Source organism: Myotis daubentonii, chromosome 11 (assembly GCF_963259705.1).
Source record: "Myotis daubentonii chromosome 11, mMyoDau2.1, whole genome shotgun sequence".
Taxonomy (NCBI): Eukaryota; Metazoa; Chordata; class Mammalia; order Chiroptera; family Vespertilionidae; genus Myotis; species Myotis daubentonii.
The window spans coordinates 36699942-36723341 of record NC_081850.1 but is presented as its reverse complement, the minus strand read 5'-3'; the positions used below and the strand labels follow the sequence as shown (position 1 = coordinate 36723341).

Genomic DNA, 23400 nt, shown 5'->3' with positions numbered 1-23400 from the left:
TCCATACATTAATCGCTAAGTACACTTGAGAATACCAATTAATGTTTCAAAGTGGTTCTTATTTTCAAGAAGAAAATCACATTTTCTATCACTTGCTCTCTTAGTCATTACATCTGGTCAAGTCATAAAATGAGGCTAGTGCTTTATTGGCCTTTGTGGCAATTTTGAGTTCATGACCAAAGTTGCCCACTCCCCAGCTCACTTACCTCCCGGGTGAAAACCATTGCCACTTGGTGGGAGTTGGAGCATCTAGGCCAGAATTCTGAGGGTGCTTCATGTTACTCCTGTTGTTTTGCCCGTATTGTTTGGTAGTATTTACTGCTTGTCATGGGTTCCTACCATTAGGGGTCCAGGCCTGTTAATAACTAAATTACCAGTAATTCCTAAGAATTCACATGATCCAAGTTGATGGATTGAAACCAGATGGAAGTCTAAACTCTTGTTTTTAGCAGCCGAGTTTTGTTTTTATACTGGCTAATTTAATCCAGTGCTTCTCAGTCCTGGGTGCTCATTAGAATCACTTGGGGAGCTGTTAAAAACAAACTAACTAATATTTAGGCCCATCTGCAGATGGTTCATTACATCTGTAATTTTTAAAAGTGCCACCTCCAACTCAGGTGATTTTGAAAGGCGGCTGAGGTTGAGGCCATTGAATTTTCTTGGCCGCTTAATTTTGGCTTTCTTGGCTGCCCTTTCCCTGTGTTTTACTTAAACACAGCAGTCATCTGTCACAGTCTCATGCTAGTGCACGTGTGATCTTGTGTGTGCCCTATAACTACGATGGGCCTGACGAGTCCAGACCGCTGTTTGCGGGCCATTTAAGATCAGCCAGAGTTTCAGTACCATCTGAGAAACATTTTCTGTCAATAAAGGTGATAAGTTCCCTCTGATTTCAGTGAATGGGAATTGGTTTAATATTTAATGTTGTTCTTTGCCTTTGCTAGTCAGCCTAAACAGAATCCTCGTGACTTTCAGTTGAATTACATAGGCACTTACCAAAGGCTTTCTATTGTCCGGTGCTATTTTAAGCACTGAAGAGCACACCAGATATGAACATGGCCGGGAGAGACTCAAGCTTACATTCTCAAGGAGGAGACTCACATGAAACAGAGAAAACAGAGGGCAGTCTATATTTTGGTCAGGACAAGGAGGGGAGAAAAGAGGTGTCAGTGGAATCGTGTCATAGGAAAAAACTATAGAGGAGAGAGAATTGGGGCCAAGTCTTGATTAGAGTGTGGGTAGAATTTAACTGGCAAAGGCAGCCGAAATTGCAGGCCTGTAGAACAATCTACTAGAGAAGGTCACTGAAGTGGGAGTAATTAAGTCACTAGACCACTCTGAATGAGTAGGCGGTAGAAGCTGAGCAGGAAAAAATCCCACAGGCAAGAAGAATCTATCCACACTCATCAAGAAGTATCCTCCAGTGCCTGCTTGAGCAGTTGGGCCTTGATTGGAAAAGGCTTAAAAAGCCCTAAGCTGTGTGAAGAGAAGCGTTGCCTCGGCTGGGGAGATTATCTGGAAGGATGGGGAGTTGTGGGTTTACTGGGTGGTTAGAAATGTTCTGTGTCTTAATTTGGGGGGTGGTTACACGGGCATTTACCAAAACTCACCAACTCTACACTTAAATTTTTTTCATTCTATTGTATATAAATTATACTTCAATTCTAAAACATTTTTTAAAAGCTGTATTTAAAAAGAAAGAGAACCTATGGATTAAAAGGCTTAAAAACCATAGCAGCCAATGGATGTATAGGACTGGGATTCTGATTTACACACTATTAAAATATTTTAAGAGACCATTGGACAGATTTGAATACTGACCAGATAATGTAGTAATTTTAAGAAATTATCCCCTTTTTTTAGGTTTGATAGTTTTAGCATTATAATTATTTTGAGAGTTCTTTGTTTTAGAAATATATACTAAAATATTTATGGGTGCAAGTGATAGGATCTCTAGCTCTTGCTTCAGAATAATTCTGAGTGGGTGGAGGAAGTGAAGATGAGACCAGATAGCTCTGATCATTGTTGAAGCTGGTGATGTGAACACAGGGATTTCTTTCTCTTTTTTTAAATAATTTTTTATTTTTCAATTGCAGTTGATGTACAATATTATATTAGTTTTAGATGTACAAATCAGTGATTAGACATTTATTATGTATCTTATGAAGTGATCACTCTCAATAAATCTAGTACCCATCTAACACCATACATAGTTATTACAGTATTATTGACTATATTCCCTCTACTGTACTTTACATCCCCATAACTATGCTGTAACTCCCAGTTTGTACTTCTTAATCCCTTCATTTTTTCACCTAGCCCCACCCAACCCCTCTCCCATCTGGGAAATGACAATATGTTCTCCATATCTACCGTATGAGCCTGTTTCTGTTCTGCTTATATACTTTGTTTAGATTCCATATATAAGTGAAATCATATGGCATTTGTCTGTCTTTGTCTGCACAGTACAATGCCCTCTAGGTTTATTCATGTTGTTGCAGATGGCAAGATTTCTTTTTTTTTTTTTTTTATGACTGAGTCCTATTTCATTGCATATATGCACAACTTCTTTATCCATTCATCTACTGATGGAAACTTAGGCTGCTTCCCTATCATGGCTATTGTAAATAATGCTTCAGAGAACATATAGATGTCTTTTTGATTTAGTGTTTGGGGATACTTTGGATAAATACCTAGCAGTGGACTTGCTGGGTGGGTCCTTTGTTGTCTCTTGTTATAGCCTTTGTTTTAAAGTATGTTTTGTTTGGTGTAAGTATTGCTACCTCAGCTTTCATTTGTTTGTATCCATTTTCATGAAATATCTTGTTCCATCCCTTTAATTTCAGTTTTTATGCGTCTTGTCTTTCGTTCTGAAGTGGGTCTCTTATAGGCAGCATATGTAAGGATCTTGTTTTGTTATCCATTCAGCCGCCGTGTATCTTTTGATTGAAGCATTTAATCCACTTGCATTTAAAGTAATTGTTGATAGGTTTTATTGTCATTTTATTATTCATATTTTTATCCTTTTTTTTTCTTCTTGTAGAAGACCCTTTAATATTTCATGTAATGTTAGTTTGGTAGTGGTGAACTCCTTTACCTTTTTCTTGTCTGAGCAGCTCTTTATCTGTCCTTCGATTCTAAATGATAGCTTTGCTGGGTAGAGTAATTTTGGTTTTAGGTCCTTGCTTTTCATCACTTTAAATATTTCGTGCTAATCCCCTCTGGCCTGTAAAGTTGCTTTTGAGGAATCAGCTAATAGTCTTATGGGAGCTGTCTTGTAAGTAACTAACTGCTTTTCTCTTGCTGCTTTTAAGACTCTCTTTGTCTTTAATCTTTGGCATTCTAATTATGATGTGACTTGGTGTGGGCTTCTTTGTATTTATTTTGTTTTGAACCCTCTGTGCTTCCTGGACTTATATGTCTGTTTCCTTCACCAGGTTAGGGAAATTTCCCATCTTCTTTTTTTTTTTTTTAATAGGTTTTCAATTCCTTACTCTCTCTCTCTTCTCCTTCTGGCACCTCCATGATGTGAATGTTTGAAGTTGTCCCCAGAGGCTCCTTACATTGTTCCCCTTTTTGGGGGAGGGGGGAAGGGTGTTTGTTTTTAATATTTTTATTGATTTTGAAAGAGAGGGGAAGGGAAAGGGAGAGAGAAAGAGAAACATTGATGTGAGAGCAGAACATTGATCTGCTACCTCCTGTATACTCTCTACCAGGGATCAAGCCAGCATCCTGGACATGTGCCCTGACTGGGAATTGAACCAGCAACATTTTGGTATATGGGACGATGACTAACCAACTGAGCCACACTGGCCAGGGCCTCTTTTTGGAGGGGATTCTTTTTTCTTTTTGCTGCTCTGATTGGGGGTTTCCAATTCTTTGGCTTCCAAATTGCTGATTTAATCCTCTCTTTCATCTACTCTACTGTTGATTTCAGCTTAGTGTATCCTTCATTTCTGACTGATTGTTTTTTATGTTTTCTATCTCCCATTATGTTAACACTTTGTTGAGGTTCTAAGTTCATCTATTCTTCCTCTAAGTTCATTGAGCATCCTTATAACCAGTGTTTTGAACTCTGCATCTGGTAGATTGCTTCTCTCCATTTTATGTATTTCTTTTCTGGAGTTTTTCCCCTCTTCTTTCATTTGAGACATGTTTCTTTGTCTCTCTGGCTGTCTTGCTGTGTTTGTTTCTATGTATTAGATAGAGCTGCTATGTCTTCCAGTCTTGGTAAAGTGGCCTATGGGCTCTGTAGGTATCCTGTACGCCCAATGGTGTAGCCTTCTTGGTCACCCGAGGTAGGTTTTCCCCCACCCCATGTGGGCTGTATGCATGCTCCTGTTGTAGTTGAGCCTTGATTGCTGCTGGCGTGCCACAGAGAAGGCTCACTTCAGCAGAGTTCTGGTTCCCTATGAGTTCTCCTGTTTGGAGTCTGCCCCTTGAATGTGTTGCTCATGGAGGTGGTTGGGTGGTAGTTCAGCATGGTCTGAAGCCAGGTGTGCTGGCTCTGGTCTCCCGAGAGGTGCAGGCCAAGGTCAGCCGCTTCCGGTTCCCTGCCCTGGAGCCACCTGGCATGAGCTACAAAGCGATCTGCAGATGGCTGCTACATGTGCTGGGCTTGGAGGTGCCCAGGTAAGGCCAAACTATGAACTGAGGCTGGCTGCCAGCATGCCGGGTCTGGGCTATTTAGCAAGAGTTTTGGGGCACTCCAAAGCCAGATGCTGCTTATTTGGGGTTTGTGAACCTTTGAGAGATTTTAAGAAAGTCTGTAGCATATGACCCGAGACAGGCCATTTGTATGGAAAAGCCACTGGAATTGGCTTGGTGAGCCCGCAAGTTGGGTGGGGCATGGTCTCACCAGGACAGGGGTAACAGTGGTAGGTAGGTTAATAGAGACTCAGACATGGTGCCCTCCTGCCAGCTCTGTAGGGGGAGGGCTCAGCAAAGGAACAGTGGCTTCTGCCAGGAGTTCTGTCTGGGAAAAAGCTGCCCTTCCAACCCTCCCCCCAGACAGTTCAGTTTCTCCCTAGATGTTTCTGGCACCTTTCCAGCTGCTGCCCCAGTGCTGCATGAACACAGGGATTTCTTATACCATCTACTTTTATGTTTAAGATTTCAATAATAATAATAATGATAAATGTATTTGCATGTTAAAAATCATTGTTCTTGATTATGAAAATGCTTATTGAAGGTGTTTCTCTAGGAAGAGTGCTCTGGCCCTGGGGTTTTATTATGGAGACTTTAGAGGTTACGGTAGTAATTTCAAAGTAATGATGAATGTACTTGGAGGAGGAATAAAGATAAATGGTGATAAATCCCCTGTTTGTTTATTTGCTTAAAATAAGTCAAAGGCATTTTAGACATCTTATATTTGCTGCTGGGAGACACATCAGGTTATGGGGCATTAAATAATGTTTGGAGAGCTGCATTCAGTATTGTATGTGTGTGCTGAGGAGGGAGGTGGGTTTGTAAAGGAATTACCAGGAGGTACCTTCAGAGCTAGAGGAGGGAACATTGTGTTGTTGATTAGTGGACAAAGTGCTGTTCACAGAGTTACAAAATGTGACTTCAAGTCACTGAACCTCCCTGGCCTTCAGAATTCATAATCTCTCACACTGAACATTTTTCCTCCCTCTACCCTTTTTTTAATTACAGTATTGTTTTAAACTAGTAGTTTCCAAAGTGGGACATCTGCATCAAAATCTCTTGTGAATGTGTCAGTGTGTGTGTGTGAGGGGGGCGAGGGGTGGTCAGAAATGCCCAGATCTGTAGAATGATTTTCTGGCAGCAAGTGCCTGGGAATCAGCATTTAACAAATGCCCCAGATGAACCGATGAACAATGGAGTTTGACAAGGACAGATTTATAGGCTATCATGGTTCTTTATCTTCTGATTGCCTCAAAATGCAATCAGTACTTAAATTTCTTCTAAGAATCTACGGTAAGGGATTTCAAAGCTTTTCTTTTCAAAAATGTTGTGATCAAATTCTTATCATGTGACGTTATTGTGCGTAGATTTCAATTTTGTGGTTGTACTAGTAGCTTATGTTTGTAATGCATAATTTAGAAAATAGAGACACAAAGAAAAGATTATAAAAACCCATAATTCTTTAGCCTTACAAAAACAGTGTTAAATAGGTTTGTTGCATATCCTTCCAGACTTTTTCTAATATGTATTCATATAAATATAATTATTTACCAAAATAGCCTATTTTAGTAAATTTTTATTAGTTTTATTCTCATGTAATCTTAATCTTTATAGCCTATTTTTAAAACTAACACATTATGCTCACCTTTCTATGTTAATAAATGTCCACCTACATCAACATTTTAAATGGCTGCATGAAATTTCTTTGTATAAATGTACCAGATTTATTGCATCTGTTTCTTACTGGCAGTCTGCGATATTTACCTCTTTTTATTGTTTTCCCCATGGAAATAGGGACTATCCTTCTATATTTTTTTTTGTACATCTTCAGTATAAAGTTTCTAGAAATGAAATTGCTTAGTCATTTGATAAAAGTGCACAGTGAATCAATGTTCACTGTAGGAAAAATAATGACACAGAGAAAAGTTAAAATCATCATAGCTTTCAGATAACTTTTCTGTTTTTGTGTGAAAATATATTAATATGTTTTAATAGGATTATACCATACAGAGAATTTTAATATCTGCTTTTCTCATTTAACCATATATTGTAAATATCTTCCCATGTTAGCCATATTGAAAATTCTGTGATGAATCAATATAAATTAATTGTATAATACTTCATCCAATTTTTCTGCTTCAGTCAGAAAAAAATATTAAGTACCTAACATACACAAAAGCAATCTGGTAGATGTGGTGAGAGAAACAAAGTTGATTAGAATTGTTTGGTGTCCTTAAAATATTTACAGACTAGAGGGTAGTCTAACGCGGTCACACAAATCACCCAGTACCTTGTGTTATAGATCCTGTAAGAGGGTATGAAGGATGGGCTGTGAGAGTTCAGAGAAAGACAAGTTATTTTTCTTTAGGGAAGTAGGGGAAGGCTCAGAAGAGGACATGATGGGGCCGGGGGGGGGGGTGGGGGGGGGGGCGGCTTGACCATGTGGAGGTGGGGAAGAGGAGCATGCCAGGTAGAAGAAGAGCGTATCGGAAGTAGTTCCATCTACTGGGATGCAGTCCCCATCCCAGAAAGGACCACAGGTGTAGAGGGAAGTAAACTTGGATAGTTACCTTGGTGCCAGGTTGCAGATGATCTAGAACAGGGGTGGGCAAACTTTTTGACTCGAGGGCCACAATGGGTTCTTAAACTGGACCGGAGGGCCGGAACAAAAGCATGGATGGAGTGTTTGTGTGAACTAATATAAATTCAAAGTAAACATCATTACATAAAAGGGTACGGTCTTTTTTTTTTTTTTAGTTTTATTCATTTCAAATGGCCGGATCCTGCCCGCGGGCCGTAGTTTGCCCACGGCTGATCTAGAATATCTGGCTCTGTGTTTCCTGAGTGATGGGGAACTTTTCAGGTTTCGTTTTAGATGAGGTAACGATGGGATTTGAGCTGAGCGGGAGTGTTGCTCTCAGGGGCATGCGGGAGGGGGGAAGGAGGAAGATGGACTGTCAGGATGCTACGCTGGTGGCCCAGCGTAAGGCTAGGCGTAGCAGCCCGAGCAGAGAGAATGACAAGCTTCGGATACGCTAATAAAGGCGAAGATTTAGAGTCAAGAAGACCTTGGGGGTTTGCGTTTGGGTGGCTTGGATACAGTTCCACTTATGCAAAAAGAAATTGCGGGGCCGGGGTGGGGGGGGAGCAGGGGGCGGAGCACTTAACAAAATGATGAGTTGCAAGAATCTTTTTAATTTTTGACCATTTAGCCCATTTTGTTTGGTTCCAGCATTACACGCTTCTCCACCCTTCTCCTTCCTGACAGGAAGTAATTTGGAATACACCTGTAGGTGTGGAGGCCTACAGTCAGGAGGACCGTTAAATACGCAGACATCCCGACATGGACGGGAGGTGGGGTTCACAGAAGGAGAGCCCATCTGCAGCCAGGACACCTTCCCCGCTCAGGAAAGCACGCTGTCTGCAGTGAACCTGACAGATGACCAGATAGCTGCTGGCCTCTACGGTAACCTTCCTCCCGCCCAGTCCTTCCCAGCGTCAGCATTCCAGGCCGGCAGCGCCCGCGTTCCAACCTGATGTCCCTGTGCCTTATAAACTCACCTGGAGGCAGACCTAGCAGAGCTTGAGGATTACTAAAGAAAGAGCTCTGTGGTCCCTTTAAGAAAACTCACCTGATATTATGAAGTAGAAAATATTTTAAACAGCGTTTCACTCTTTCACAGTCTGGAAGGCATATATTTTCCCCAGGTTATTTCAGCTGAAGAAAAGTTATAATAATAACCCTTATTTTAGTGCTAAGTGGTTTTTGAAGATCAAATGAGACACGACATCACTTTATAAACAGTGAAGTCTGATACACACGCTAGTTGTCGCTGCTTTTGTTATGTCTGGAAGTACTAATGTTTTTTCTTTTCCATAAAGAACATTATTAAATGGAGCTTTGAATTTTTTTTTTTCATGCACACAGTTTTCCAATGAGTTGTGCAGGTTTCTCATATATACATGCCAAGATCTGTATTTACATGAATGAGGGGGGAAAACTAAATGTACGTGAAGAAAGATTACCTATTCACTCAACTTGTATGGGTATGAGTTACGTTAATTTTTATCGCCTTGATTTATGTTTCCACAGTCTGTGCAAGTCATGAAAGGACGCTGAAGTCCATCATGAAGAAGAAAGATGGCAGCAGAGATTCAAACGGAGCGAAAAAGAATCTCCAGTTTGTTGGCATTAATGGAGGGTAAGGAAAGATGGTGGTGCCGGCATTTATACGTGGTCTTTCTGTCTCCTTTGCCTCCTGCCTGCTCGAGTTACATTCAGAGGCGCCTAGCCTGGGATGCTGCCGCGTCCTGGTGATGGAAGACTCCCTCCTAAGAAAGGGGCACTCGGGCTGCTCTCCTCTCCCCCTCTTGCTATCTTTTAAGGATATGTCACTCTTGAAAGGAAACCTGATGAAGCTGAGCCATTTACATCTTCTCACCTTTGACCTGAAAAAAAAGAATAGTCTTCAAACAAAAGCAGCAGGTTTCCTGCACTGTTGGACACCTTGTACTTACCCGTATCAGAACTCAGGCACACACAGAAAGAGACTGAGCGCGTCACTCCATGGCCAGCGAGAGTCGCCCACTCCTTCAAGATGGGTTGTTTTCGCTTGGCGCTCCGTGTTTGCGGACAAAACTGTAGGGCCTTGCCCCTGAAGAGCAAACCAGTCCTGCCGTCAGTTCTTTGCTTTCTCAATAGAATGTTTACTACTTGTTTGTTCCTTCTCTTCTAATTGGCACAAGTAAATAGCTAAGCCTGTGTGTCTTCCCACCATTAAATCAAATCAATCTATATTGAAGGGATAGAAAAAAATGAACAACTGCAGACCTAGTTCTTATATGATAAAGTTTCTTATGATTTATGCTAAGCAAGAGGTGCTCTCTCTCTATCATAATGAAAGTGTAGTATGCTAATTAGACAGGACTTCCGAACGACCTTCCAGACAAAGCCAGGGCTGCGAGGGCCGAAGCCCCTTGCATGAATTTCATGCATCGGGCCTCTGGTATACATATATATTTCATATTTTTCCTACAAGTGGTATATGATACCAGTTGGTAATGCAGGTTATCCCTCTTAAGTCAGAACCTATTCAGAACTACCAGGCTTTTAAATAGACCTTACTTTGGACTGCTCAGTGTAGGGCAAGCATGTTAAATAAATGAGGCATGCGGCCCACCGGTCGCAAGTTTGACATGCTTGGTGTAGGGTCTAAACACGCTGGTGAGACTTCTGGAGTCAGTCCGCAGCGTTCCCTTCGTAGACATTTCTGTCACTGGGTCTTGATGGGTACACCTTGCATCTCCTGAACTCCCGATTGCCACCTAGGTATGAGACAACTTCAAGTGATGATTCCAGCTCGGAGGAAAGCTCTTCTTCGGAGTCAGAGGATGAGTGTGATGTCATTGAGTACCCTCCCGAGGAAGAGGAGGAGGACGAGGAGGACGAGGACACTCGGGGAACGGCGGCAGGGCACCATGCAGTTAATGTGGAAGGTTGCGAGACCGCCAGGGTGGAAGATGAAATGCAGGTTCAAGAATGTGAACCTGAGAAGGTGGAAATCAGAGAGAGGTGTGGTACATTCCCCTCCCCTCCCTTCACCCCTCCCACGTTTAATGTACTTTGGCAATAGAGTTGGCCATTTAGGAGATTTTGCAATTGTATCCATTTGTTTATTAGTCTTTCCAATCTCCAGAGGAAAGCTAAACTTGATCTGTTCCTCAGAGATGCGTACATCTTGTCGTGATATTGATAAGTACCAGTGTAGAAGAAGGTGATCACTCTCAGATCTCTTACAGAAGCAAAGAGAACGACTTGATATGTTTGGTCACCTTTATTTCCTTTAACTTTAAGTATTTGTCATCTAATTGTGTACTTGGAGCCACCATCCACAGAGCTATTAGCGCCTCTAAGGTTTTCATGGTTTGAACAACTCACCTTGTATTTAAAGGCATGTTTGTTAGAATGCTTTGTGTCCAGCACATTTCTTTTAAGGTTTTAGATTTTACCATTAGTCATTTATCTTTTTTTAAAATATATTTTATTGATTTTTTTACAGAGAGGAAGGGAGAGAGATAGAGAGTTAGAAACATCGATGAGAGAGAAACATCGATCAGCTGCCTCCTGCATACCTCCGACTGGGGATGTGCCTGCAACCAAGGGGCATGCCCTTGACCGGAATCGAACCTGGGACCCCTCAGTCCGCAGGCCGACGCTCTATCCACTGAGCCAAACCGGTTATGGCTAGTCATTTATCTTGATACACTTCTCAGATACTGTTCTCACAGGAGCATTGTGTGTGAGAGGGACAGTTTTTTGGCCTCAACCAAAGATCACATTTACTGTAAAGATGATGTAACCAGTCACACGTCTATTTTTGGTTGTGCACTGAGTGATTGGGAACACTACAAGAATGGTTTTTGGAAATATCATAAACAGCAGCTGAAATATCAAGTAAACACTGGTTGGCTGAAACATGCACATAAAATGTAGTAAATTTTAAAGACTTAGTAAATAAAGCATCAGTGCCTATAAAACAAGAGAGAGAATGAACAGATGGAAATTTCAGTGTGGTTTTTCACTATGTGATGTAATAAATAGAACATTTTAGAAAGCTTGCCTTTTTTTAAATTTGGCAAGTGAAAGCTTAACTGTATTAAGACAAGGTAAGTAACTTTTAGTTTATATGTCCAAGTATTTTCAAATGGCGCGATGTCTTGTCAGCTGATTTTTTAACAGCTTTATTGAGATGTAATGTATATATCATACATCCTCTGATTTTTAAGTTTACACTTCACGTGGGTTCAACAAACACATCCTGCCTGGGTCACCAAATGTGAGTTCAGAGGTGTGGTTTACTGGTCGGTGTAATGGGTATGTGGTAATTCAGGCCTCTTCAACCCCATAAGAATAAGAAATACTTTTAAGAACTCAGAACAAAAGGAGTGAAAAATATCCAAATGTTCTTCTACAATAATGTCATACAATTCAAACTGATGAGGCCTAAAGCTGCTCTCATGAAAAGCCATGATCTCTGGTTGGAGGCGTTAACTCTGCATCATAGCATCAGCCCTTGGCCACCTAGGGACGCCTGGACTCCCTCCAGGGAAGCACCTTGTACCGAGCAATGAGCTTGGCTCGGCGTGGGGCCTCTTATCTTTTAAAGTGTTACAGAGTTTGAGATAAAAATGCCTTTCCTTTTATGGCCAATTGTGAGCTTCTTTCTTTTTATTTTTTCCCCCCTTTCAGGTATGAATTAAGTGAAAAGATGTTGTCCGCGTGCAACTTACTGAAAAATAACATAAATGACCCCAAAGCTTTGACCAGCAAGGATATGGTGAGTCTGATCTACAGTCGCTGTCCCCAGTCTGTGCACAGTGCTGAGTGGACACGCTGGTCCCGGCAGCTGTGGCCTGTCCCTGAGCTGTTGTTGCCAGCGTGCTTGCTTCCAGACTATTCCTAGCCTGTGTGGGCAGGGCGAGCATCCTGCTGCCCCGCTCCCTGGGTCACACTGTGAGCCGTCCCCGGAGGCCCAATCTCACATATCCTCCTCGACCCTGTACTTGTCCCGGGGGTGGTGCATCTGTGAGGCATACTTGCACGTGGAAGGCAGGGCTGATTGCAGTCACTCGGCACCTCTCTGCGAGTTCTGCTTCTACTGACAAAACCTTGTGATCCAGGTAGCAGCATCCCAGACATTTTTTTTTTTTTACGTTAGCATATGTGTGGGGGGGTTTTTGGAAAAAAAAAACAACAAAAAAAAAAAACCTATCTGGGCCAAGGTCAGCATTCCTTTCAATTATGAAACTGCATATTATGTTCCGGTGTGGAATGCAGGCTGCCACTATTTTTAAACTTAGAAATAACTGCACTGTCGTCATCCCACAGTCTGAGAGAGTCAGAAGCAAACAGCAGAGAGGCTGATGGTTGCCGTAGTGAGCGCGAGCGGCAGATGTGGGACAGAGCCGCGTTCCCGTGGCAGTGGTGAATCCGACCCATTGCCAAGTCTGTCGCCCTCTCCTGCGTTGGTGAGGTCCATGTGTGGCTGCTTTCCTAGGCCAGACCAGCCCTCGTGTTGACAGTTCTATTCAGTGCACTGAGAAAATGTAGTTTTTTGTGTTGTTTCAGATAGTAATGCGCAGCTGAATCTTTGCATTTTAGCATTAGATTTAATAGGAAGTTTTATGCTGGTTAACTTAAGTCAGCAGCTAGTGAGAGAGTTGATTTATAAGCCTCACAGCATTAGAGAGTTATGAAACCAAAATGTTAGGGCTAGAAGGGATTTAAGGAATTATCTCAACCTGGAGAGGCAACTAGATTTCCTTCCTGTACAACAAGCACAATCTGAAGAACTGGTGGTGACTGTCACAGGCGTGAGAAGTGCATGGGCGTGTGCCTACGAGGCCTCTCTATTCTGGTTCATCCTGCTTTAACCGAGGCCCAAAAGATTATAAGTCTTGTCCAGAGTGGCAGCTACTAGTTAGTGCTGGGGCTAGATAATACCTGTCTTGAGTACTGGTTCATGCTTTTTGTTTTGTTTTGTTTTAATAGGATATTGAAATATTTGTTTCTTTTTTTCTTTAATATATTTTATTGATTTTTTACAGAGAGGAAGGGAGAGGGATAGAGAGTTAGAAACATCGATGAGAGAGAAACATTGATCAGCTGCCTCCTGCACACCCCCTACTGGGGATGTGCCCGCAACCAAGGTACATGCCCTTGACCAGAATCCAACCTGGGACCCTTCAGTCTGCAGGCTGACACTCTATCCACTGAGCCAAACCGGTTAGGGCTTTTGTTTTGTTTTTATCCAAACTAAATCACATAACCTTAGTATATGGTATTTAAAAAAAAAAAGGAAAAAGAAAGGATGGTGTCATCTCATATTTGTGTATGCTGCTATGGAGACTTAAACTTCATCAGAGCCAGCTAAGTCCTGACATTCAGTCAGTGTGCTGAAAGGAGCATGGCAGTAATGTTTACGGAAGGAAATACTCCATAAAATTCCTGGCCGAGGGGCAGACATCGAACTACATGCTGAACTCTGTCAGTGATGCACTAAATGCCGGTCTGAACCTTGGTCACACATAGCGAAACCATGAAACATCACTGCAGTGTTACTATTTCCCACTAGGTTTAAATTGAACTTAAAACTGGTGCTTTCAGGCCCCTGATTTTTTATCCATAATATATTTTTTCTTTAATCTGGCTCAACATACTAGGCCATGTGGTCTTCCGGGAAGTCCTCACATTTCTATGACCCCAGATTGCCAAGCATAGTGTCAGGCACACATTCCGTGATCAGTACATTTTTGTTCGTTGAATATTTCTTTAGTGCAAAAGTGTTTAAAGTATTGTGCTGTGAAAAGTAGTGGACATGTGAATGGTCACACTGTCAGGGGCCTTATAACCCTATAGGACACTGGGTATTTAGCAGTAACAGAGCTAGGATAACCAGAGGACATAATTCCCCTTCCTTCCGTGTTATAACGACAAAGAAATAGAAATCTGAATATGTAAAAGAGGGAGGGGGGGAAAAAAAGGAAAGAAAAAGAGGGAGCAGAAAAATAGAAAAAAAAAATAGAAGAATTCTCTCTTGGCCACGACCCCTTTCAAAGAGTGACCAAATACACGGTTGAATGGGCTAAAACTGAATCATCAGTGGCAAGAAGATAGAGGTGGAAGCTCTACAATCTCAACCTTCCTATAGAAAGAGGACTTCTTGAGTTCTGTTTCTTTTGACATAGACTTTCCATCTTTCTTTGATATATTTTTAATCTTGTAAAGAGAAGCAAAGCGCAGATGAATGGTACACTCGTATGAAAGAGGGCCCGTGAAAAAAGTGTAGTTATCCCCATCACCAGCACTGGCTGTGACCCGTCTACCTTGAACTTCATGCGGTGCAAGTTTGACCTGCTCATCCATGAAGAACATGTCATGTGTCCACACCCAAAGCGGGAGGCGAGTGGGGCTGATGACCAAAAGCAGATGATCCTCCTGGGAAATGTAATTTGTCCCAGCTCTGCTTTTTCCTCCCTTTCCGTGACTGAACATGTCTTTACTATTGGCGTGGGGATTGAGCTGGCTACATGCTTATGGTCTCCCAGCCTCATGCCGCGGAGATGTTGAAGGAGCTGAGCAGCATAATTAAGTGTGGGTTAAGTAATTCCTTCTGTCCCAATTGCTACGAAAGTCATTTGCACGGCCAGCGTAACTGCATAATGTTCATAGTCCCGTAATAACTAGAGCCAGGCCTCAGAGTTTTACATGTATTGCCTCAGTCGTTCTCGCCACCAACACTGTGGAGGGAAGGTATGTTTACTGTCCCCATTTTGCAGACAAGGACACTGAGGCACAGGATGGGTGTCTTCCCCAGGGTCTTAAACAGCCCCTAAGGAGCAGAGCCAGAATGTGAACTCTCGTACAGGGCTCTATGGCCTCTTAGAGAAGTCAGAATATGTTTGAGTTTAGAAGCAGGAGGGATGATGATCCATGTGGAAGTTGAGGCCTCTCTTGGGGCTCTGGGTTTCGCTGTTGTTTCTGCAGTCAGTGCTAACGGCATGGGCTTTGGCCATACAAGGCTGGTTCCTTGGGCTTCCAGCTGGGTCCCAGGGAGTCTATAAATAGAAGCACTAACGTCCGCGCCTGGTGTTTTGGCAGCGGTTCTGCCTGAACACCCTGCAGCACGAGTGGTTCCGCGTGTCCAGCCAGAAGTCGGCGGTCCCGGCCATGGTGGGGGACTACCTGGCGGCCTTTGCGGCCGTGTCCCCCGAGGTCCTGCGCCATGTCATCAACATGGCAGACGGCAACGGCAACACGGCCCTGCACTACAGCGTGTCGCACTCCAACTTCGAGATCGTCAAGCTGCTCCTGGACGCGGGTACGTGGCCGCGGGCTCCTCTCTCCCGGCGCCCGCCCCGGGTGCTTGGTCAGCGCCTCCATGCTGTGCCATCCTGCAGTCCTCCCCATTGCTCCTCCACATGGTGAGGCAGGAGCGCCTGACTCCGCGTGGGAGGCGTGGCGCGGAAACGAAACCGGGTGACAGACTCCAGATCTGTGTCGAGCGGAGGTTTGGAGGATATTTTTGCTGCAGGTCAGCTGCATGCGAGCAAATGGTGAGCGCAGGGCATCCCTGGGCCGCAGTTCCCGCTGCTGGAGTCATGCAGGGGCAGCGGGTTGGCTCCCAGGAGGCTGGGCTGCTCCCTCTGGCATTGCTCCACGACCTCCAGCCAACTGGCTCAGGGAGGTGGGGGGGGGGGGGGGGAACCAAGCAAAGGCACTGTGATCCGTTATGTAGAATCCGCGTTTCCTCCAAAATACACCAGGTTAATGGAAGATCAGCATAGAGCAAAGGAAGTGTTATTCCTGAATCTGAACCATAGTCGTGAGAATTGTGGAGATTCTGGTTTATAAGTGGAACTTGCCATCTCAGACTATTGCCAATGGATGTATTAAAGAATTTTATTGTTGACACTATTGCAGATTCCCCCCCCCCATTTTGTCCCCCGCCACCCAGCCCTTGCCCCCCCCCCCGCCCCCCAGGCTCATTTTGATTTATTTTTGAAATCCCTATTTCCACTTCTGTGATGTGGCTGACACAGAGTTCACAGTGCCTCGGTGTCATTAACGAACACACAGTGTGCACAGCTGATTTAGAAAATGACTGTAAAGTTCCGGTTTTCCTATGCTGCTGCTTGACCCAGCAGCCCAACTTCTTCTGCTCTGTTTTGTGGATGTTGGATTAATGCAGGGAAGAAACCAGGCAGATTTGTCCACGTTTGCTTGTCCTCGGCGTAGGGGCCATGTCAGGATACAACTGCTTCCGTGTTTCAGGAAGGAATTCCAAGCCGCCTTCCCTTCAGGCTTTCCAGACCGTAAACAGAGCTGGTGATACTGGCAGGCCGGGGCATTGTTTAAACAGAGAAGTGGACAGTATCCAGGAAAGCAAAAAACAGGATTGCTCCTGAAAGTGATGATTTAACCTAGATGATTTAACCTGGATATTTTGTGTGGACAAGATGTTTTGGTAAATTAAATGATTTTAGTTAATTCCATTGTTGGATGCCTTTGGTTAATCACTTTCCTGATATATATATATATATATATATATATATATATATATATATATATATATATATATATGTGTGTGTGTGTGTGTGTGTGTGTGTGTGTGTATGTATGTATATATGTATATATACATATATATACATATATACATATATACACATATATACACATATATATACATATATACATATATACATATATACACATATATACATATGTATAGAGAGAGAGATAGATATAGATATATAGATATATAGATATATATATGTATGTATTTGTTGATTTTAGAGAGAGAGGAAGGGAAAAGGATAGAAACATCGATCAGCTGCCTCCTGCAGGCCCCCTACTGGGGATGCAGCCCTGAACCTGGTCATGTGACCGGGAATCAAACCAGTGACCTCTGGGTTCATGGGTTGACGCTCAACCACTGAACCACACTGTGCGGCTGGGCTGGATTTAGTTTTGACCGATCACCATTATAGGCAGAGATTGTGGCTCCACAAAGTGTGTTTGAACTGAACGTGACAGATGCTGAGGAGCCTCGCAGAGCACGTCTGCTCGCCCGTTTCCCCATCACACGGCCTTTTCCTTTCCAACATTAAAAAATACGCACTATTGTCGATGCCAGATGTCCCTGGTGTACAGTTGTTTCAGAACTCAGGGAGCGTGCTCAGGGTACCTCCTCCATGTGACGGAAACAGCCTAACATTTTAACTGCATTTGGTCACACACACGTGTCTTTCCTGCATCCTCCATTCCTTTCATTTTATTAGTGCGGAAGGAATTTAAAAGGCCTGCAGGATAATGTCGCCCCAGAAGACCTCTTAGTCATTATAGGAATAGGAAAGGTCTGGTTTATAGGGTCTCTTAGTCCCTGGCAGTTTGGGGCTTGACTGCATTTGCTCTCAGACCACAATTCCCCGAGTAGGTGTCGTGTGATTGAAACTCTGCTTCTAAGGGCCTCACACACGGCAGATGAGTAAAGCCTGGGCCACAGAATGAGTCGTGGTTTCCTGTTCAGATTCCGTGCACAAGCCTTTACAGATCCTTGTCACTTGTAGCTCTCACTGCCTTCTTCGCTCCAAAACAGTGATTGCCTAAACACAGATCAATGTCCAGTTGCCACGTTATTGTTTATCCTTCACAGCAACCATTACTTATAACAGCCGTGGGCAAACTATGGCCCGTTTGAAATGAATAAAACTAAAAAAAAAAAAAAAAAGACCGTACCCTTTTATGTAATGATGTTTACTTTGAATTTATATTAGTTCACACAAACACTCCATCCATGCTTTTGTTCCGGCCCTCCGGTCCAGTTTAAGAACCCATTGTGGCCCTCGAGTCAAAAAGTTTGCCCACCCCTGACTTAGAATAACCTCCCAGACAGCCGCGCGATTCCAGTTCGGCCGCCAGTTGCAAACAAGACATGTTCTGAAAGCTCATTGTAGCTCCTGGCCTCATGAAACAAAAATAATAATTTTTGTGTGATATAAAAACACCCCCTCGCATTTCCTTCCAAGTCACTCCTGTACTTGGACCTCCTGAGGCCATTCATTGGGTTCTTCCAAACCCCATAGCTTCAGTTCCTATCAGGAGATGAATTATCCCTAAACAAGACTCCTGTCGCTGCAGACGTGTGCAACGTGGATCACCAGAACAAGGCGGGCTACACCCCCATCATGCTGGCAGCCCTGGCCGCCGTGGAAGCGGAGAAGGACATGCGGGTGGTGGAGGAACTCTTTGGCTGTGGGGATGTGAACGCCAAAGCTAGCCAGGTGAGCGCACTTTCTTCCCAGGCTCGTTCATGTCCGTGCTCGCTAGCCTACAGCTCTGACTGCACGGCTTCCCACACCCCCTCCCACAACTGAGCACTCACTCACTGGCCCGGCCCTGAGTCTACGTGGCCACCTGGCAGCCCTAGACAACCCCTAGACAATCAAGCGCACCATGAAATACTGGCCCAAACTTCCCATTGGAAACTTCTCCGTCCTTTGCCTGTCTGGAGCCGTGTGCACGTAAACTGTAGGTCAGCCTCCATATCGGTGACTGCGAGTCCCTGCATCGACCAGGTGACTAGTGTCTGCATGCCGGGTGCCCCTAGTTCAGATGTGTTCATAGTGGTTAACCATCTGTTGACTTTCCAGCTCCTTGATACAATGAGACAGAGGCTCCAAGCTAAAGGGAAAAAGTGACTCGATACGTTATGATCTAACATATTAACTTAGCTCATCCCTCATGAGAAGCTGATTGCTCCTGCCTGCCTCCACCCGCATGCTTCCACGTCCATTTTTCCCCCTGTCACCACACTCCCTCCTCTCCCCCACTCCACGCCCCCCCACCCCCGTGCTCCTCACCCCCAGCACAGCCCCCACCCCCCCAGGCCACACCCTGCCGGCCCGGTATGCACTTCTGAAGTTCACTGCCATTTCTCTGCGCAGGCAGGACAGACAGCCCTCATGCTGGCGGTCAGCCATGGGCGGATAGACATGGTGAAGGGCCTGCTGGCCTGCGGTGCTGACGTGAACATCCAGGACGATGAGGGTTCCACCGCCCTGATGTGTGCCAGCGAGCACGGGCACGTGGAGATCGTCAAGCTGCTGCTGGCCCAGCCCGGCTGCAACGGCCATCTGGAGGACAACGTGAGCGTCTCCCTGGGGCCGGGGCCCACAAGGGGCGGGGCGCTCTGTGAGTGCCGCTTGGCCGGGGGCAGAAAACAAATCCTCCTCGATTCTCCTTGAGGATTTGTGTTGCCACCCAGGCCACCTCGCTTCATGGCCCAGCTTGGCAGCATTTATTGTGTGCCAACTAATACTCCATTAACTAAAGCCAAAGGCCGAGTGATAAATGGACCTCACCCCCAAATTTACTAAAGGAAGGAGGTGCTGGGCAGGCACGAGAAGCAGCCTATTAAAGGGGAATGAAGAGATTTACAACACAGAATCAGATGTAGGCACTTCTAAGACCACTGAGAGGACCAGGTCCCCGGCCCGTTTGGAAATCCGGATTGCCAGCCACTGCCAGTTGGGGTTATTGGGTGACTAGAACCGATATTACTACAGTGAAACACTTTCCCAGGAAAAGGAAGTAAAGGCAGGTGTGCCCGTCACCAGGGCCCACGGGAGTGACGTTGCGTCAGCCAGGGGAGCTGACCGGTCTTGGCTCCCTTCACATCTTTCCACTCCTGCTTGGGCTGGTCCATCAGCACCGTTCTAATCTCCTCTCGCAGGTGCTAAGCTGTCCCCACTCCCAGATAACCCTTGACTGGGAGCCTCCTAAGGAAAGCTGCTTCTCTCATAGGAACTAACATTTGGGTGGTGACAGGGTTGAAAGGTCCAGGGGTCATAGAGGTTGGGCTGGGTTGGCTCTGTTTTGAAAAGTTTATCTCTGTGGAGCACAGGTTGGGACCAGAGCTTCCTCTAACTGGAAACACTAAAAAATGAGAGGGAAAAAAACATCCTTCTTCGCACTGAACCTCAGGTCCTGGTGGGCCCCAGGCAGCAGGAAGAGCAGCCAGTGCAGGGATTGGCAGGCGCGGTGGCTGCACAGGAGCGGAACCGCAGTCCGCCTCATTCCCTCACCTCCGCCAGAGCAGAGGGGGCGTTTCCAGCCTGTTCCCTCAAGAACACGGTGTTCCCTGTGTCTTGGTTTTTGTTGGTTGGCTTTTGCTCCTACTCTCAGCAAAGAACAGCTTGTGGATGTAGTAATACGAGGCCCTAGAGCCGCAGCGACTTCCAGACATCCTGGTCACCAGCTAATCGTCTACTTCCTCATCCTTAAGGGAGTGGGAGGCATCTTTATTCCAATCCTAGACAGAAACTAAGTGGTGGTGTTTTTTGCCTTGATGCTCTTTTATATCCATCTAAATCCCTGCCGTTTTAATAGAAACCAAACATTTTACTGATAATTTTTCTTCCCCATATGTAGTGTTTTCCACATATTTCCATAAGATACATTTCTTTTTAAAAATTACTTTTATTGAGTTTAGAGAGTGGGGAAGGAGGAAGAGGGGAGGGAGGGAGGGAGGGAGAGAGAGAGAGAGCCATCAACTTGTTATTCCACTTATTTGTGCATTCATTGGTTGATTCTTGTATGTGCCCTGACCAGGAATCAAACCTGCAATCTTGGCATATCTGGATGTCTCTCTAACCACTTGAGCCACACAGCCAGGACCCCATAAGATACATCGCTGCAAGCCAGCAGGATTCAGTGCTTCTGCATTGATGTTACTCACACATCCCACAGGGGTGGTTAGGGATGCAGGACCAGCTCTCTCCCCAAGAGGAAAATTGAGAGACCTTAGGCAAGATGTCAACACATACACCATGGTACATGCCTGCTGCTCATTTGTAATTACAAGGGGGAAAAATTAAAATATGTTTCTACCTCCATCTCCTACTGTCCCCCGCTGGTGGGCACAGTGGTTGAAGGAGACTTCTCCATGGGCAGCCTACATTGTCCAGGGCCCACAGTGTGCAGGCCTGTACACTAACCACTGTGAGGCCAAGGCAGGGGAACGGGTGACTGTCCTGTTGACTGTGATTTCCTTAGGGTGCGGACTGTGCCTCATTCGCCCTTGTATTCGAAGAGCTTAGCACATCGAGGTCCAGAAAAGTTCCCTTTTAAAGGACTGGACCAATGGCTAGATTTGGGGGACCATCTCAGTTACTGGAGGGTGTTTTGTTTTGTTACCTCTGGCTGTCTGGATGTCTGAGAAATCCAACCCGGCTCGTTCTTTCCATCTTTAAGGATGGCAGCACCGCGCTTTCGATCGCTCTGGAAGCAGGACACAAGGACATCGCCGTCCTCCTCTACGCCCACGTCAACTTCGCCAAAGCCCAGTCCCCGGTCAGTGCTGTGCGTCTGGCATTTGTTAGCAGGCTGAAACCCACCAGACGGGGGGGCCCCCTTCCTCTGGGAGTTGACGAGAGGCACGGGTTTTCTGAGGATTCTGAAAATGGGAGTTTCAGTCTGGAACTTAAGACTCCATCACTTTTACCCCCACCCAGAAGGCCAGGAGTGCTAATGGTTAGCACAGCAGAGAAGGGACCCCTGCTTGTCCTCAGGGGACACACACTCTCACACCCTCCCATGAAGGACTTAGTCTGGGCAGAATTATTCAAATGGCACATCCCCAGCCAACTAACACATGTCGCCGTGTTCCCGCCATTTCTTGTAATGCAGATAGTGTGAATAGCAACCTGTGGTCCCAGAATCCACTCTTAGCAGGAAGTCGACTTCCCAGGGACAGCTGGTCACAGCACTGCTGAGCTCAGCTGGCTCCTGAGCGCCTCCTGCTGGCGGACCTGTGTTCCAGCTCCCGCTCTGTCTCTGGCTCACCAGTGGTTGTCAGCTATGGTGGACCGAGTTCCTATGTCACAGAGGACACACCTGCCTGAGGTCACATACTAACCCCCATTTTTTTTTCCTTTCCTGGTCTCTAGGGCACCCCTCGGCTTGGAAGGAAGACATCTCCTGGTCCCACCCACCGAGGTGCTTTTGATTGATTTATGTACAAATAGCCATCCATTTACATGCCACCATTAAGCTGCTAACTGTTCCTGTTGGGGTGACAGATACTGAATGTATGCATATTGTGCCTGAGCTCACCAGCAAACAGGACGCAAAAGGCCAAGGACCGACCGAAGGCTGGAGCTGTCACGGCGGAAGCTGAGCCAGCGAGAGATTGCTGGCGGGCACCCACCGCCTCCCTCCCGGCCATCTTCCCTCTGTGCAGGGCACACTTGACCCAGTTGCTGTTGCTGTTGAGTCTCTGCTCCGTTACGAACAGTCGTAGGAAACTGTCACCTGACCTGAGCGGGCAACTTCTGCGCCTTCTCTCCACCCGCCCCCACCACCCCTGCTGAGAGTGTCAGGTTCTCACTGGCACAGTGTTTCCAATTTCTCCTCCGGTGTTTATATTGACTGGCGTGGAACGATTGGAAAGCTCTTCAGAAATTCCATTCCAGGATGGTTTCGTTGATTTTTTTTTGTCTTTATTATTCTAAAGCAAGTTGAGGTGACTTTGGTCATCGGCAACTTGGGCCTGGGCTGGTAGGTTTCTGGGTTAAAATGAGAAGATGGAACTCTCAAAAAAGTATAACACGTACAAAAGGAAATCTTTTCAGTTGGTTTTATCTCGGTGGATGTATTATATGACTTTTTATATAAAAGGTATCTATATGAAATTGACACAGTATTTTCAACTTTTATATTCCATGGTAATAAAAGACATGAAGAACTACATGTAACAGTACCATATTTTTATTAATAATTGCACAACTCTTATTACCTGATGATAAAGGTCGCATTGTGTTAGAGGAATTGGCTATATATTCGCCTCTAGAGAAACATGGCGTAGTTCTCCACGTATTTATGGATTCCTTTATACCATGTCACACTTACCATGGTCTTATATGTATTTAAATGTTTGAAGTGCCTTAGACTCTTGCCATATTTTCAAAATAAAATTTGATTAAGCTCTCTGCTTGTCCCAGCTTCATCTCTGACACTGTGTGCCCGAGGCTATTGACTTGCAGCAGTGGCAGCACCAGCTGACGGATTGCACAGGGAGGCCGAGCTCCCGGCCCGCCGGTCTTGCACCCTGACAACAGAAGACACCTTCTGAGAGCGCCACAGCTCTGCCCAGCACTCAGGTTGCACGTCACGAGTCTGAAATTTAAGACCTC

At 45.0% G+C, this 23400-nt stretch overlaps 1 protein-coding gene across 5 annotated transcripts in view; it reads left to right on the top strand.

Moving 5' to 3' along the window:
- The window catches only part of KANK1 (KN motif and ankyrin repeat domains 1), a 192992-nt gene extending 169798 nt beyond the window's left edge, over window positions 1–23194 (top strand). For 4 of the 5 annotated variants that reach the window (XM_059656816.1, XM_059656817.1, XM_059656819.1 and 1 more), the window contains 9 exons: window positions 7880–8113; window positions 8741–8849; window positions 9977–10219; window positions 11897–11984; window positions 15308–15527; window positions 18347–18489; window positions 19153–19353; window positions 21461–21559; window positions 22156–23194. In XM_059656816.1, the coding sequence (XP_059512799.1) occupies window positions 7880–8113; window positions 8741–8849; window positions 9977–10219; window positions 11897–11984; window positions 15308–15527; window positions 18347–18489; window positions 19153–19353; window positions 21461–21559; window positions 22156–22218 (1400 nt within the window). In that variant the 3' untranslated portion in view covers window positions 22219–23194. The remainder of the gene's footprint in view (window positions 1–7879; window positions 8114–8740; window positions 8850–9976; window positions 10220–11896; window positions 11985–15307; window positions 15528–18346; window positions 18490–19152; window positions 19354–21460; window positions 21560–22155) is intronic. The other variant, XM_059656815.1, reaches the window with a different exon arrangement.
- Window positions 23195–23400: the final 206 nt, after the last annotated feature.